Source organism: Crinia signifera, chromosome 12 (genome assembly GCF_055691185.1).
Source record: "Crinia signifera chromosome 12, ASM5569118v1, whole genome shotgun sequence".
Taxonomy (NCBI): domain Eukaryota; kingdom Metazoa; phylum Chordata; class Amphibia; order Anura; family Myobatrachidae; genus Crinia; species Crinia signifera.
In genome coordinates, this window is record NC_139228.1 from 13,936,795 (window position 1) to 13,952,704 (window position 15,910).

The 15,910-nt window shown below is 43.4% G+C and overlaps 1 protein-coding gene across 1 annotated transcript; it reads left to right on the top strand.

Moving 5' to 3' along the window:
• Window positions 1-6,677: 6,677 nt before the first annotated feature.
• LOC146050305 (olfactory receptor 5V1-like) lies at window positions 6,678-7,613 on the top strand. The gene has a single exon (XM_083167237.1). The coding sequence runs from the start codon at window positions 6,678-6,680 to the stop codon at window positions 7,611-7,613; it is 936 nt and encodes a 311-aa protein (XP_083023363.1).
• The last annotated feature ends 8,297 nt before the right edge of the window (window positions 7,614-15,910 follow it).

The following is a 15,910-nucleotide window of genomic DNA, read 5'->3' on the forward strand; positions in this document are numbered from 1 at the left end:
TAGAACCAATCCTCATTTTCTCCCCAAAGTCCTTTCCGAATTTCATTTGAACCAAGAAATTTCACTGGCAACGTTTTATCCGGAACCCAAGAGTGAGGAAGAGATGGCCTTACACAATTTAGATGTAGTAAGAAGTATTACTACTTATTTGAAGAGAACAGAGGAAATCAGGAAGACAAAAAGCTTATTTATAATCCCTGAGGGGTCAAGAAAGGGATTGACTCCTACGAAACAAACCATTTCAAGGTGGATCAGGGAGATCATTGTATTCGTGTACAAATTGGAAGGAAGAGAAGTTCCAGCGATTGTCACGGCACACTCTACAAGGGCTACGTCGACTTCGTGGGCTTTGAAGGCGAAGGCGTCGATAAAGGACTTATGTGACGCTGCTACTTGGTCCTCAGTTCATACGTTCTCTAGACATTATGAAGTCAATGTGTCTGTTCCTCAGTTTGGGGATCAAGTATTACATGGTGTGATGGATAATTAAAAGAATTATAACTTGACTGGCCCTCCCGTATTTTTAGCTTTGGTATTCCCAATGTGATGGCTGCCATGGGATCGTAGATGAAAACATCGGATTATACTTACCGATAATTCCTTTTCTTCCTAGAGACCATGGCAGCCATTATTTGCCCTCCCTTATGTTCTTTTTTCCCAGAGAGGAAGGAGACACTCGAAAAGACACCAGGAGAAGGGAGGAGCAGTGGTATATACCCAAGAGGGGAGGAGCCTGGGAAAAAAGTAACCTGTCTAACTCAAGGAGTGGGGCGATATCCCAATGTGATGGCTGCCATGGTCTCTAGGAAGAAAAGGAATTATCGGTAAGTATAATCCGATGATATATAGATATATATATAGAGATAGATATATATATATATATATATATATATATATATATATATATATATATATATATATATATATATATATTAATGTGCAGATATAAAGTAGCTTTTTATGGTTTGAAGGTCAGGTCTTGGGGTACATTTACTAAACCTTCTAAAATTAAAAAGATGTTGCCCATAGCAACCAATCAAGTTCTGTCTATTTCTCAATTTGTTTCTTAGAAAATGATAGAATCTGGTTACTCTGGGTAACTCTAAATTTTTAGAAGCTTTAGTAAATTTACTCCTTAGCGGGGGAGGGGGGGTGTTTAATCCCCGATAGTCGGCATCCTAGGCCGTTTTCTTCTCCTACTAACTTGACAGCGGCATTCCATGTTCTGGCTGTCAAGTGGCGGCAGATTGCCGAAAATGGACAAGAATTGTCGAAATATGACTGACTTCGACAATCTGTTATCGTTTCCGACAAAACATCCGACTTTTTGAAAAAAGTTGCATCTCACACATTTTTATGCTTTCCCTAACAGCAGCATTGAATAGGCAAGGGCTGATATTTCCCCTATTGGGAAATATTGACCCTAGTCTGACTCTTTTTAAAGAGCTATTATTTAGTATAGGATCAGTCATACTGTATATTATTAAAATATATTGGTCAACTGAGAAGCTTACATTAAACATACTATTTTCTATAGGAACCTCCATTATACACCTACCCCTCCACACCCTTACCCCACCTTACATATGGGGTAAATTTACTAAGATAGGAGTTCTATTGAAAATGGGATGTTGCCCATAGCAACCAATCAGAATCTATTATCTTCTAGAAGGTGCTAAATAAGAGAGATGTATCAAGCATTCCAAAGAGTGCAGGAGAGGTTAAGTGGAGACTGCACCACAAGTTATGTTGTCCAAATGGGTATTGGTCCTTAGGTTGACACTGTGACGGTCGATATGCATTGCGTTGACCATTGAAGATTGACAGCTGAAAAGGTCGACATAGTTCCCGTTGACAGTCAAAAGGTTGACATGGGTTTTTCACTGTTTTTGTTTGTCCCAAATATAGACATCGTCAACGTGAAGTGTCCCCTCGCATGGCTCACTGCATTTGCCATGCTTTGAGCACGGTGCCTCGCTGTGCTCAGCATACTATTCTAATCTCCTCCATACCTTAGTGCAGGCATTCCCAACCACGGTCCTCAAGGCACACCAACAGTGCAGGTTTTGTAGATATCCAGGCTTGAGCACAGGTGACAATTAGTACCTGAGTGTTTCTGATTAAACCATCTGTGCTGAAGCCTGGATATCAATAAAACCTGCACTGTTGGTGTGCCTTGAGGACCGTGGTTGGGAATGCCTGCCCTAGTGTATGGTAGGGCATGAAATTCCGCCTGTCTGATAAAAAAAACCCATAAAAATCCCATGTTGACCTTTTGACTATTGACCTTCCCAGTGTTGACCTAATGCTTTTGTTGACATTTTGACCCTGTCGACCTTAGGCATATTGACCTTCAGTGGTCGACACAATGTAACGACAATATATCGTCCAAATGCCACCTTCCTTATTTAACATTCATTGAACTTGAATCGTTGTTTGTTAATATAAATCAAATCCATGAAGGCCAGATTAAGGCGTTAGAAGTTTCCATTGGTAGAAATGACTTGTGGGGGATCGTACTAATAGTAATAACATATCCAGCATATTCCATTCACATTTCTAACTATAATGTGTAAATGTGAAACACTATAGTGCCCCCGTCTAATATTATGCCACACACAGGAGACCCGCCCCATTCACATTATGCCACAGTGCCCCTATGCTAGTGATGAATTTTGTGCGGTGGCCCTGGGAGTGACCGCCATGGATGCTTAATTGCTAATGTGCCATTAAAACCCAGGAGTAGCCTACCCCAAAACCAGCACAGTCATTCTCTTCCCACATTGTTCACAGATCCTATGGAAAATTTCTATATACTGGAACAGACGTGTTTGAAAGTGATATACTGTAGTAGCAGCCAATCAGCTCAAGAGTGTCATGTTGCATGATATGTATTAAACATTACAGTTAGGAGCTGTCTGGTTACTAGTTTGTTTCTCTCCACTTTCTTTCTCCAGAGCTCAGTACACCCATTTACTTTTTACAGTAAGTCAATATAACAAGGACATTGGAACTTGGAAAGGGGATATACCTAATACATTAAATGAGGGGCACTCAAGCATTATTTAAAAAAATATATCAGTGGCTATTTCTATTTTTAATTTAACACATCCAATAATTGGGCTGCTCCCCGTACCCCCTCCTACATGTAAATAATTTCATGTGGAAGTTAAATATCTAAACACTTACAGTACAAAAATAGCTAAATTGCATTGGGAGCCTCCAGTTCTCCAAGCTCTACATTAGAGTTCTAAGATCATATTAATTTCACCTCTGGGCTTAGCATGGATGGAATCCTTACATGATATATAGGGTCACAGAATGCAATCTACCTGTCTGCTTCAAGACGCAGATGTAGCAGCAAGATCGTGGCACAAGCGGCCAAATAAAAGCCACAATAGTAAGTGAGGAGGGGGCTTATTATATTGCAGTAACCGGTGTATTACCAGCTGTAAGCCGTACTCGGCTGTAGGTTAGACCAGGAAAACAATGTCATAGAAGATGGTACAAGCTGCACTTGTAGCACATTCTGCCTTAAATTGCACAGTAGCACAAAATATGTAAAGAAAATCTAATTTTTTTTTTTTTAAGCAAAAATAGTTTAGTTGCCCATTTTTTATTTTTGTGTGTTTTAGAGGAGGAAGATGTTGCTGTATATCCTGGAAATTTAGAATCTTTTTTTTCTTTTGGTAGTGATTTCAGTTAAATGTGAATTTAACTGAATCCTTCCCTAACACTTGCCTGTATGTGAGTGGAATCTAATTTGCAAGAGGTGCGACAATGATTGTGTTAGATAATCTGCTCGTACCTCATAGGGGTGCAAAAATTAGTGAATAACGTCCAAATTTTAAACCATTACTGCATATCCTGTGAAATAAATCATTCTCCCCTTTCAAGTGGAGAAACAAGGCAATTCCTAGCTAAAAAAATTGACTCCTCTAGCAGGGGCAAACGCAGGATTTTAAGGGGGGGGGGGGGGTTCCAGAGGGGCAGAGCAAAGCCGGGTCAGTTAAAGTATTCTAGATAGACCAGATGTATATAAATAATAATAAATATATATAGTGGAGTGGGCTTATTATTCATAATTTTCTGGTGGGAGCACAGCTTGCTTGACTGCAGATATCTCCAGTTCCCAAAATTTAAATTTCTTAGATTTTAATGGAATGAAAAACTAGAGAATACCACCTACCAAATGGTATTGGGGACTAGGGGATCAGAGTTCAGGAGGCAGAGCAATCTGCCAACGAGTATATAAAACTACATACCAGGTGTGTGGAGCTGGAGCAGTAACCAGCTGCTGGAAGGCTGATATCTCCGATTCTGAGAACAGTAGAGACAAGCTACTAGTGTCCATTAAAGGAGGAGAGTCTCAGCTTTTGGAATATATCCTCAGAAAAACAGAACCTGAAATATCTGACTGGGAAAAGCAATTAACAGGCTTGGATGGGGACCACTGCTTTGAAGTCAGATATCTCCGGTTCCCAAGGGCCGATTTTTTTAAATTCTTGTACCTATGGAAAGAGGGGACCCACAGCTTTCAGCCTTGGGCCCTTAGACTCATGGGGGGGTTTCTGGGTACTCAGAACCCCCCCCCCCCCCCCTGCGTGCACTACTGCTCTAGGTTATAGAAGAATGCTGATCATCTGTACAAAGCTATATTTCTTAAGGCCACCTTACACTAACTCGATTTGGGCCGATTTCACCCGATGCTGACAGAATGGGCCAAGAAATCTGCTCAAAATGAGTCGTCGTGATGTCCCCTCAGAGACGGTCCTATCTCCCTCCCGGCAGAGGGCCAGCCGGAGAGCAGGGATCAAATGTGGCCCTGCTGTCCAGGAAGGCCCCGGGCAGGTGATTGGCTGGGCATACACTGCTGTGATAAATCGCAGTAGTGTATGCCCAGCTTTAGGAAGACCGTGCCACCTGACAATAGATAGATAATGTAGAGAAAGCCACTCCAGTCCCAAGAATCAGAAAGCAGCATAAACATTGTCTTTATTGGAGTATATTTATATTTTTTCATGGAATGGAAACATTTCTATTGCTCAGTGTATTTTACTGTACACTTAACTTTTTGTGTATATAGTGGTCTACTGACCTTGAAAAACTTAAATTAGAGTTATTGCCAGTCTAGTCGGGATAAATCCGGGATTGTAGATGCCAACATATTCAAATTATTTTAAGAAACTTATTGGGATGTGGACTTTTTTTTATTTATTTTATGTTTTTTTATTGTTTTTTTATTATTGATTTTTAACCCCCCCCCCCCCCCCCCAAAAAAAAAAAATTGTTCTAAATTGGTGGTATGATTCAGAGGCTTAAAATACACCTGTAATTAGAAACCTTTTTTATTTTATTGTTTAAATGTTAGCAATTGAGTTTTTACCCCTGAAACATAACTTAAATTCAGATTTGTTTTTCACGAATTTAAAATCTATTAAAAAAATATATGTATGTCTTTAGTAAATATATCCTTAAATGTGAATATGGTGTTTTGAGCATGACAGTGCTATCCTGCGCAAATGTTGAGGCGCTAAATCCCTCCATGAAACAAATCCCAGTCATCCTGGATTGCTCATACCCACTGGATCGATGTTAATGAAGGATGAAACAATCCTTCATTAGCGTGCAGGGTGTCTCTAGCAATATTAAACCTGAATTTATCGCATGCGACAGAGGGAGAGCGCATATCAAACTACACACTGAGCGATATGGGTCATATGCAGACCCAACTGCCTGAACGGCAGATTGCTCAGTGTGTACCCAGCTTAAGACTAGATGGGAAGAGCTGATTGTGTACACAGTTGTTAAAAAGATAAATATTTAATAAAAAAAAGTTGTACTTCTGGATAGTCTCTGGCCAATACATTTTTACTAGAAGCTCACAATAGACTTACAGTAAGTACATTCTCGGTATGCGCTGCGGAATATGTGTGCGCTATATAAGAAACTGTTGATAAAAATAATAAAATAAAATAATCTCTGCAACAATGACCAATAACTCTTTAGACTGAAATATGTACTTAACACATCTTGGGATCATATACACCATAACCATATAACTTGCTGTTAACATTTTCAGACTGGTAAGGAAGCCGCCGATCACCACTCCCAACCATTTTGCTGACTGGGACACACAAGTGAGTGAGACACTTGTGCGTCTGTCAGCCAGTCCACTAGCCGGCACTAGCACATGCAATCTGGTGATTCTGCAGGATGCCTGATGGCGGCTACATCTGTATTTGCAGAAAAATATTGGCTTTGTAATGGTTTTTTTTGTTTCAGGAGTTCTGTGGCAAAACATCCACCTGCCATTTTCCGTTATGCTCTGGAAAATGTAATAGTTGGTGATTTCTTCCTGTGAACCTGCTGAGTGGCCTAGGACATGTGACTGGAAACCGTGCGTGACAGTTATTTGCTGCCACCTACTAAGCAGGGATCTTTCAAAATTCAACTCCTAAAGGGGTAAAATGTTCTGCCCAGCAAACCTTTGCCCAGTGAAGACCAGGTACATCAGCTGGTTATTAATTTTTATTATTTGATCTACTGTATTAGAGAAGTTCTTAATGAAATCAATTGGAGTAGAGAACAGTTTGCACTATTTAGAAATGTTTGTAAATTTCTGTATTAATTCATTTCTAATTGTTACTCTGATATAGGAAAATAGTAAAAATCTTATGGAGAATTTGAACAAGACCTTGGCGAGAACATTCATTCTTCTGGGATTCTCCAACAACCCCGGGCTGCAGATTGTCTTCTTCCTGCTTTTTTTTCTCATGTACTTGGTGACATTATCTTTAAACCTTCTACTAATCATTGCTGTGAGATTCAATTTCCAACTTCACACCCCTATGTACTTCTTCCTCTGCAACCTCTCGGTCATTGACATCTTCTTCTCTACAACCATTGTTCCGAAAATGCTCGCAAACACCTTATCTCAGGACAAAAGTATTTCCTTTGTGGGATGTGCAGCCCAAATGTATTTCCATTTGGCTCTTGGAGCTACGGAGTGCCTAATACTAGCCGTTATGGCCTATGATCGGTATATTGCTATATGTAAACCTTTGCGATACAATGACATTATAAATAAGAGCATCTGCCTAGGTCTTGCTGCTGGCTCATGGACCGTCAGCTTTTTGAACTCTATGGTCCATGCGGTGTTCACTTTCCAGCTCCCTTACTGCAAGTCTAACCTTGTGAACCATTTTTTCTGTGAGATGCCTCCACTCTTCCGGCTGTCCTGCGCAGATACTTGGTTCAATGAAGTGGCCGTGTACATCTCGGGTGGCTTAATTGCTTCTTGTTCTTTCATACTCACGTTATTGTCCTACGTTCATATAATTTCTACCATCCTGAAGAATGGATGCCGTAAAGGACAACACAAAGTTTTTTCTACATGTGCCTCCCACCTTGCAGTTGTCTCCCTCTACTATGGGACCATTATGTTCATGTATTTGCGACCAAGATCCAGTTACTTCCCTGAAAAGGACAGAGTCCTCTCCATCTTTTATACAGTGGTAACACCAATGTTAAATCCAATGATTTACAGCATAAGGAACAAGGACTTCAAAGTAACCATCAGAAAGATGTTGAGCACGTTCGCCAGTTTGTGAATATCTCATCTTTTTGATGCTATCAATTAGAATTAAGATCCTCTGTTCATGTATTGGACCCCACAATCTTACTACTTCATTTAGACAAGTTTTATATCATTACTCCTATACTCTTTTGCGGTCACTGATCTGTATACTAAGAAACTATCTTTCTGGCTTCATTCCTTGATTTGCCTTCCCAATGTCCTAAAGTTGGCATGCCAGAAGTGAAAAACTACTCCACACGGTATTGACTTCTCCTGAAATAGATTTAGGTGTATGAAACCTTAATCTATGACCAAAGTGAGCCGAGCAGTTTTTTTTTTTTTAATGAATCAAGTTCCTTTATTCCACTTCAAATCAATACAGGGTTTCAAACTGACTGTTTAAAATTATAATGCTATTTAGTCTTAAACCCCTCTGTATGCTTTATAATTTGGGCCCAATTTTGCTGATTCTGGCAGATTGGAACGCAAAATTGGGTGAAATCGGCCCAAATAGCAAGTGACATCTGATCCGTGGTCCCATACACATGGGATTTTCTGTGCTGCACGCAAGATCTGTGTCAGACCCCCTCCTGGTGGCAGTGAATGAGGATCACATGCGATACATCACAGGTAGAAGCACCGGGTGGCTTAAGGGGGATCGGATGTGACATCTCCAGGGGAGAAGTTGCAATGTGTATGGGGACCTTTAGGCCAATATGCATTTTAAGTTCTAAAAGCTGCATTTTTAATGAACATTTTGAGTTTTCGGTTCCGTTTGCAGCTCACCTACAGTAACTCAGTTAAAGAGCTGGGCCAGGTCTCGTTTTAATACTCTTTTATATTATATACAAAACACAGCAGTATGTTTCAATAAAAATTAAAAATGCAACCTTTTCTAAATCAAACTTTTGCCTTTTCAGAATCCGTTTTGTGTTTTTGTTTTTTATTTTGATAAAAAAAATCTTAAATTGTACATACTGTTAATAAATCTGTAAAGTTTTATTTTGGGCTCATGAGTATAATTTTCTAGAAATGATTTTACTATGGACAGTTTGAAATATTTAAAATGAAAACCATATAGGTCTTCCTGCTCTATAAAAATAAAAATAAACTTTTTTTTGCGAACTGCTGTGATCGGGTAGTGTGTATGGGGCTTTAGCGCCTAAGGACATTGGTTATCATTGACTAAGCATCCTGACCTATTTGACCGTCACTAGGCAGTAGGTCCACACATAAAAAAAACAGTAGACATGAGTTTACGCATATGTGCAGTATTTAATTTTATTTTTAAACTCTTGATTTAAGTAGGTAGAGCCAGGTTTAAGTACACATAAGTAGACAAATAAGAAGCAATCTATATGCAGGTAGCTCTACATTTTACATAAAACAATGGTTAAATAAAATAAAGGGAAATAGGTGGGGGGAGGGTTGTTGCAAAGGTATAAATAGGGAAAAGCAAATAGTTAACATCAATATTTCTTACAGAGGCATAATACAATACAGTTGGTTGATATACATATAAAATAGTAAAATATTTGAGGAAATCATAGGAAGGTACGTACAGTATAACCATTGAGAGGAAGGCTTAAGATTAAAAAGAGGAGAGTCTGAGGCAGGAACCCTAAAGAAGTGATAATGGGCTCATTACTGTTGGAGGCACTATAGCAAGGCTAGGTAAGGAATCCAGGGATTCCAGGTTTGAGAAAATACATGGGGGGTATCATGGAGAGAGTAATCTCGTCCATGTTTGCTACATATCCGATAAAATTGTGTAGTGCCTGAAGAGTGAGGGGAATGGGTGATTTCCAGTTTTTGGCAATTATAGTCTTGGCAGCTGATAGCACATGGGAGAATAGTTTACTTGTGTGGGGGTCAACATTCTGAAATGGATGAGCTAAAAGAAAGGACCAAGGGTCCATAGTAAGCGGGATGTCAGATTTCAGATTGATAGGGTAGCAGAGGGAAAGATTTTTGAAAGTCTTACAGGGGTATAATTCCTCCTGTAATACAACTTGTAGGAGGTTTCTTTAATTAGTGGAGAGATTGAGATCTTGGCAATCCCCTCAGAGATCATACCCCTGCCTACTGGATTTAAAAGGGGTAGGGGTTACTATATACCTAGTGTGGTAAATTGTAGTAAAAAAGGACAGATCTGTAAATACACAAAAAAGTTGGTATTCAGAGAGGAAAAATGAAAGTTATGGTAGACCTACACTAGCTTAACTTTCTTCAAGGTCCATGGTAACCACAGGGGACAACGGGTTGTAGGCAGTTCTAGGGTCTGTGGCACCAATCAGCAAAGCTTTTTTTCAGTTTCCCAGGATTCCTGGTCCCTCTCCCCTATAACCCCACCTCCAGGCTTAGCTCTTCAGTTTTTGTTAGCCATCTGTTAGCAGGAAGCGGAGAAGAAAGAGGACAGAGAGCACATGCCCAAGTACTCATACACACTACTTACAGTACATGGACAAGACTAAGGTCACAGAGTAGTATACCACACATAGGGACACCTCAGGGCCAAATTTAGGGAGGACACCCTGTGGTTACCATGGACCTCGAAGAAAGTTAACCTAAGGTAGGTCTACCATAACTTTCATTTTCTTCTTCGGGTTCCATGGTTCCCACAGGGGACATCGGGGATGTCTCAAAGCCGTATTTAGGGGAGGGAATTTGACTGAGGTGTCATGAGAACCCAACAACCGAAGGAAGCATCCTGGGAGACGAACGTGTCAAATACATAAAATCTTGAAGGTATGGACAGAGTACCACGTTGCAGCCTTGCACAGCTTTTCGGCAGATGCATGGGCATGCTGCCCATGATGGGCTTACCACTCTGGTGTAATGTGATTTTATTGAAAGAGGAATAGGCAGATTAGCCTGCTGATAAGCTTGTTGAATAGCCATGCAGATCCAATGAGCCAGCGTCTGCTTACTCGCTGGCCAACCCTTTTTGTGCAATCTGTAGAGCACGAAAAGAGTATGATTTTCTGATCGAGGTAGTACGGTCTAGGTAAATGGACAGAGCCCTGACCACATCCAGTAAGCGTTCCTCTGCAGAGATCCTCTGCATTGAACGCCGGACGCCGGAATCACAATCTAATGATTGATGTGGAATTTGGAGACTACCTTCAGAAGGTGAGATGGTCTAGTCTGTAACACCGCCCTATCCGGATGAAATATGAGGAAAGGGGGTTTACAGGAGAGAGCCGACCATTCCGACACCTGTCTGGTGGATGCAATTGCCAAAAGAAACACTGATTTGGCTGTCAGCCATTTGAAATCCACCGACTGTAGAGGTTCGAAGAGAGGTTTGTTTAAAGCCTGTAACACGAGTGATAAGTCACAAGGTGTTGTAGGGGGAACATAAGGGGGCTGAATATGTACCACTTCCTGTAGGAATGTACGAACGTCTGGAAGGAAGGCTATTTTCCTCTAAAACCAGATTGATCATGCTGAAACTTGGATTTCAAAGACACCGGTTTTAAGCCAATGTCTAGGCCCTTTTGGAGGAATGCCAAGATTCTGGCCACCTTGAAAATTCTAGGATTATACATTCTAGAACTACACCATGAAATGTAGGTGTGCTAGACCCGGTAATAAATTCTGGCTGATGCTGGTTTGCGTGCTTGAATCATAGTCCTGACCACCTTGGTGGAAAAACACTTATTCCTTAGTAAGGCAGTCTCAAGCGCCACGCCATCAAAGACAGGTGCTGAAGCTCTGGGTGCAGACAAAGTCCCTGATTCAGTAAGTCCACCCGGAGAGGTAAGTGGAAGGGTGGCTGGAACGACATTTGTTGCAGGTCCGCATACCAGTACCTGCGTGGCCAGGCCGGAGCTATCAAGATGAGATCCCCGCCTTCCTGTTTGAATTTCCTGATTACTCTGGGAATAATGGATATTGGAGGAAAGACATATGGAAGATACTGTTATTCCATTAAACTGAAAGAGAATCCATGAAGCTGGCTTGAGGATCCCTGGACCTTGACCCGAACGTTGACACTTTGTTGTTGTGCCTATCAGGAGAGAAAACGCCTCTGGGTGACCACTCCCCCGGATGGATATCTTGGCAGCTTAGGAAGTTTGGACTATGTGTGAGAATCCTGGATACCTCCCGGAGAGCTGCTGCGCTGCGATTGCCATCCTGGCGATTTATGTGTGCCACAGCCATGGCATTGTCCGATCTGATCTGGACTGGTTTTCCTTGGAGAAGGTCCTGTGAACAGATGAGGGCATTGTAAGCTGCCCGAAGCTCCAGCATGTTGATGCAAAGGCGGGTTTTCGGGGTGGCCCATACGCCTTGCAAGGATCGGGATTCTACTTCCACCCCCCCAACCTCGCTGGCGTCGGTAGTGAGAATCTGTGAACCAAATGGATGACTGAGTTAGATGGTCTGTTTGAAGCCACCATTGAAGGGAAGTTCGCACCTCCTGTGTCAATGTGAGAAACGTGGACCTGATGTGGTGATTTTCGTCCCATTTCAGCAGTATGAGGCATTGTAGGGGGCATAAATGGAATTGTGCCCACTCTAACATATCGAAGGTTGATACCATCAGGCCCAGGATCACCGGATTTGATGTTGCAAGGAACTGTTCTGTCCATGTGGAGAGACATCCTCAAGGACCCAGCATTTGCTGTGACGGGATGAGTGATTTTTCCAAATGAGAAGCCAACCGTGTTGTTGGAGTATCCTGATCATTATCTGTAGATGAGATAACAGAACTTCCTGGGATTTGGCCACAAAAAGTAAGTCATCTAGGTATGGGAATACTCGGATTCCCAGGTGGTGAAAGTGTTTTGCCATAATTGCCATGATTTTTGTGAAAACCCTGGGGGTAGTGGCTAGGCCGAATGGAAGAGCCTGGAATTTAAAATGGCGATTTTGAATAGCAAACCTTATATATTTTTGGTGTGCTGGTTAAATTGGGACATGCAAGTAAGCGTTCCGAATGTCTAGAGAGACCATGTAATACCCTGGCATCCGGAACTTTAAAACCTTCACCACTTTGTTGAGTGACTTCAGGTTGAGAATTGGCCTGTAAGTCCCATTTTGGTTTTGGGACCAGGAACAGAGTTAATCCGGCTTGGCAGGGGCCTGTCTAGCGGCCCAGGCCTGCTTGGGCTTTGCCTTACTTGCTTTAGTGGCAGGAGCGGTTTCTGGGGTAGGATTGGCCCTGGGCTTTACCCTGGGGATGAAAGTACCGAAAGGAGGCGGGCTTGGATTTTTGTGGTAGAGCTGTAGACACACGCAGTCTTAGCTGCCGCCAGAGAAGCCACAATTTTGTTAAGCTCCAAATAAGTTTTCCCCTTTAAAAGGCAGAAGTTCCAATTCTTCTTGGATTCCAGGTCCGCTTTCCAGGGTCTTAACCAAATGATGGGGAGCCTGAACAGAGCTAGCTGATTGCTCTTGCTTCTAAAATTCCTGCATCTGACATAGCCTCCAAAATGGAAAGTGCCGCTTGTCTAATGTGATTCACACATAGTCTAGCATCCTCAGAAGCATCTGGGGTAAGTTCTTCTTCTAGGACCTGTATGCAGGGTAAAATGGCTTTGGCCGCCCAAGTCGCTGCTATGGTAGGTCACTGGACCGCCCCAGTGAATGAGAATATGGCCCTTAGGCAGTGTTTCAAGCGCCTGTCTGTCTGGGATCTTTTAAGGAAGATCCTGTGGTGACAGGCAGTACTGAAGGTTTAACTAACCTGGTAACATGAGAATCTACCAGGGGAGGAATCTCCCAGGGTTTACAATCCTCAGAAGGCAGGGGATACCTGGACAATAGCCTTTTAGACATAGTAGACTTTTCCCCAAGGCCTCCCATTGATCCTTTCGGATCTCGACTAAATAGTCTGAGTGAGGGAATTGGGCCTTAATAACTTTCTGCTTTTTAAAAACATCTCTGGTTTTAGCAGTTGGTTCTGGCTTCTAAGAGTCTGACAATAAGACTAAACGGATTGTGTCAATGAGAGCTGACACATCCGTTGTCTCTGCCTGTGAAGCAGGGTTGTTCCCTTCTGGAATGACAGGATCATCATCCTTGTCATCGTCATTAGCAACGTCATCATCTGCATTATCATCCTCATCCCCATCCTCATCTGTGTCATCCTGTGCTACCAGGAGTAAGGGAGCCAACATTGGCCTAGTAGGTGATACAGCATTAGGTAGTAAATTCTGCATGGCTACCGTGGTCTGTTGCAAGGTCTGCACCATGGTCGACAGGACTTCCACCCAAGGTGGAGGGGATTGGACTATTGAGGTGCAATAGGAGGAGGAAGGTAATCCACTAATAACTGCTGAAAGGTTGCCCCGGGAGGTTGTTGGGAAACCACCGTGGCAGAGGACTGGCCAGGGGGAATGAAGCAATTAACACACAGCCCCTCCAGGATGACATCATGCTCAGATAAGCCTCCAGCACAACTCTTGCAAGACAAGAGCTTGGGAGACTCAGTCTGAGTGCGCCCCTGTTTGGACACGATACAATAACCCAACGGGGAGATTACAGTATACAATAGGTATAACCTGAGAGGAAAACCTAGAGTGATACACCAAGTGTACAGTATGTGACCTGAGAGGATAAACCTCTAAACCTTCCTCAAAAGATTTAGACATACAGTGGACAGTTACAAAGTTACTGACAGAGAAATGAGAATAAAAATCTAGTACTTTTCAGTCATATATACAAGTAGCTGGTAAAAGCCAATAAATGCTATAACACCCTATTCAACCACTGTACCCTATGGAGTAAGCAGGATTATGGAGTCTGTGAAAGCGTGAACTGTCCCTGCACTTTGGTAGACTCTGGCCTTGTGTAGAGATGGCGGCTGGTCTGAGAGATAGGCAGGAACAGGACAGTACAGCTTCCTGGACAGCAGATCTGCGGGAGATTAGCGCCCAAAGCTGGGGGAGGTGCTGCAGGCTAAGCTCCACCCCCCCTGTGCTGGTCTTCCCCCAATGGCGCATAGTGAGCCCTATTAAAATGGATTCCAAGAGATCCAGCCTGCGCTCTGGCCCCGGTGGTGTAGTGGAGGCCCTGCCACACGCAGCAGTGTCCACCCCAGCTGCTGCGACTTTCTCCTCATAGAGAGCCTTACCTGCTCCTGGAGTCTGGCCACACTGCCTGGGGGAGATGTTCGGCGGTGCTAGGCGCTGCCCCCCCCCCCTCTGCGGAGTACCCCTCTGACCCAGGTCGTGGGGGAGCGCCGGCGAGAGTGATGTGGCCACTGCACCACCGTCAATGATTGAAAGCGGGGGCGGCCCGGCAGCATAAGCGGCTCAGTTTAAAAATAAAAGTAATAAAATAAAAAATAAGCTTTTTATGGGATTACCTCAAAGATCCCTGCTGAAAAAAATGGTGCTACAGCTTCCTGCTGGCACCAAACACAAACTGAAGAGCTAAGCCTGGAGGCGGGGTTATAGGGGAGAGGGACCAGGCATCCTGGGAAACTGAAAAAATCTTCGCTGATTGGTGCCATGGACCATGGATCCACCTACAACCCCGATGTCCCCTGTGGGAACTATTGAACCCAAAGAAGAAATTTTTGAGATCATCAAGGGAGGCCAACGAGCCTTTAACAAAGAGGTCCAACACTAGTTTAATGCCCACTTTAGACAAGGATTTAAAATAGTTAGGAGAACAACCTGGTGGGAAATAAGGACTATCCCATAGAGCAGGCATTCCCAACCACGGTCCTCAAGGCACACCAGCAGTGCAGGTTTTAGTGATATCCAGGCTTCAGCACAGGTGACAATTTGTACCTTAGTGATTCTGATTAAACCAAGTCACCTGTGCTGAAGCCTGGATATCACTAAAACCTGCACTGTTGGTGTGCCTTGAGGACCGTGGTTGAGAATTCCTGACATAGAGGTATGAAAGGAGGAGAGCTTATACTTGGCAAAAGAGCAGGGGCGCCAGTGGGGACCCGGCAGCAGGGGAGAGACGGGCGCACTATGTGGATGCCCGGCGAGCGGTGGGGCGGCGGTTACCCGGCAGCAGTGGCAGGGGAGAGCCGGGAGCTGTATGTGGACATGGGGGGGGGGGGGGGAGCAGCGGTGAATCTGCAGGAGCAGGTGAGAGCTGGGCACACTATGTGGACGCCTGGTGAGGAGGGGTCGAGCCAGCCCAGCGGTGACCCGGTAGAAGCAGGGGAGAGCCGGGCGCAGTACATGTGGATGCCCAGCAAGGGGGGAGAGCACCGGCAGGGAGGAGAGCCAGTGGGAGCAATGGAGTCAGGGCCCCATTAGGTCAGGAGCCTGGCAGCAAATGACTCCATTGTCTCAGAGTTCCACCACTGCACCCACCGCCCCCAGCAGCCGTTTCCAGCTGTAATGTGGGTGGATT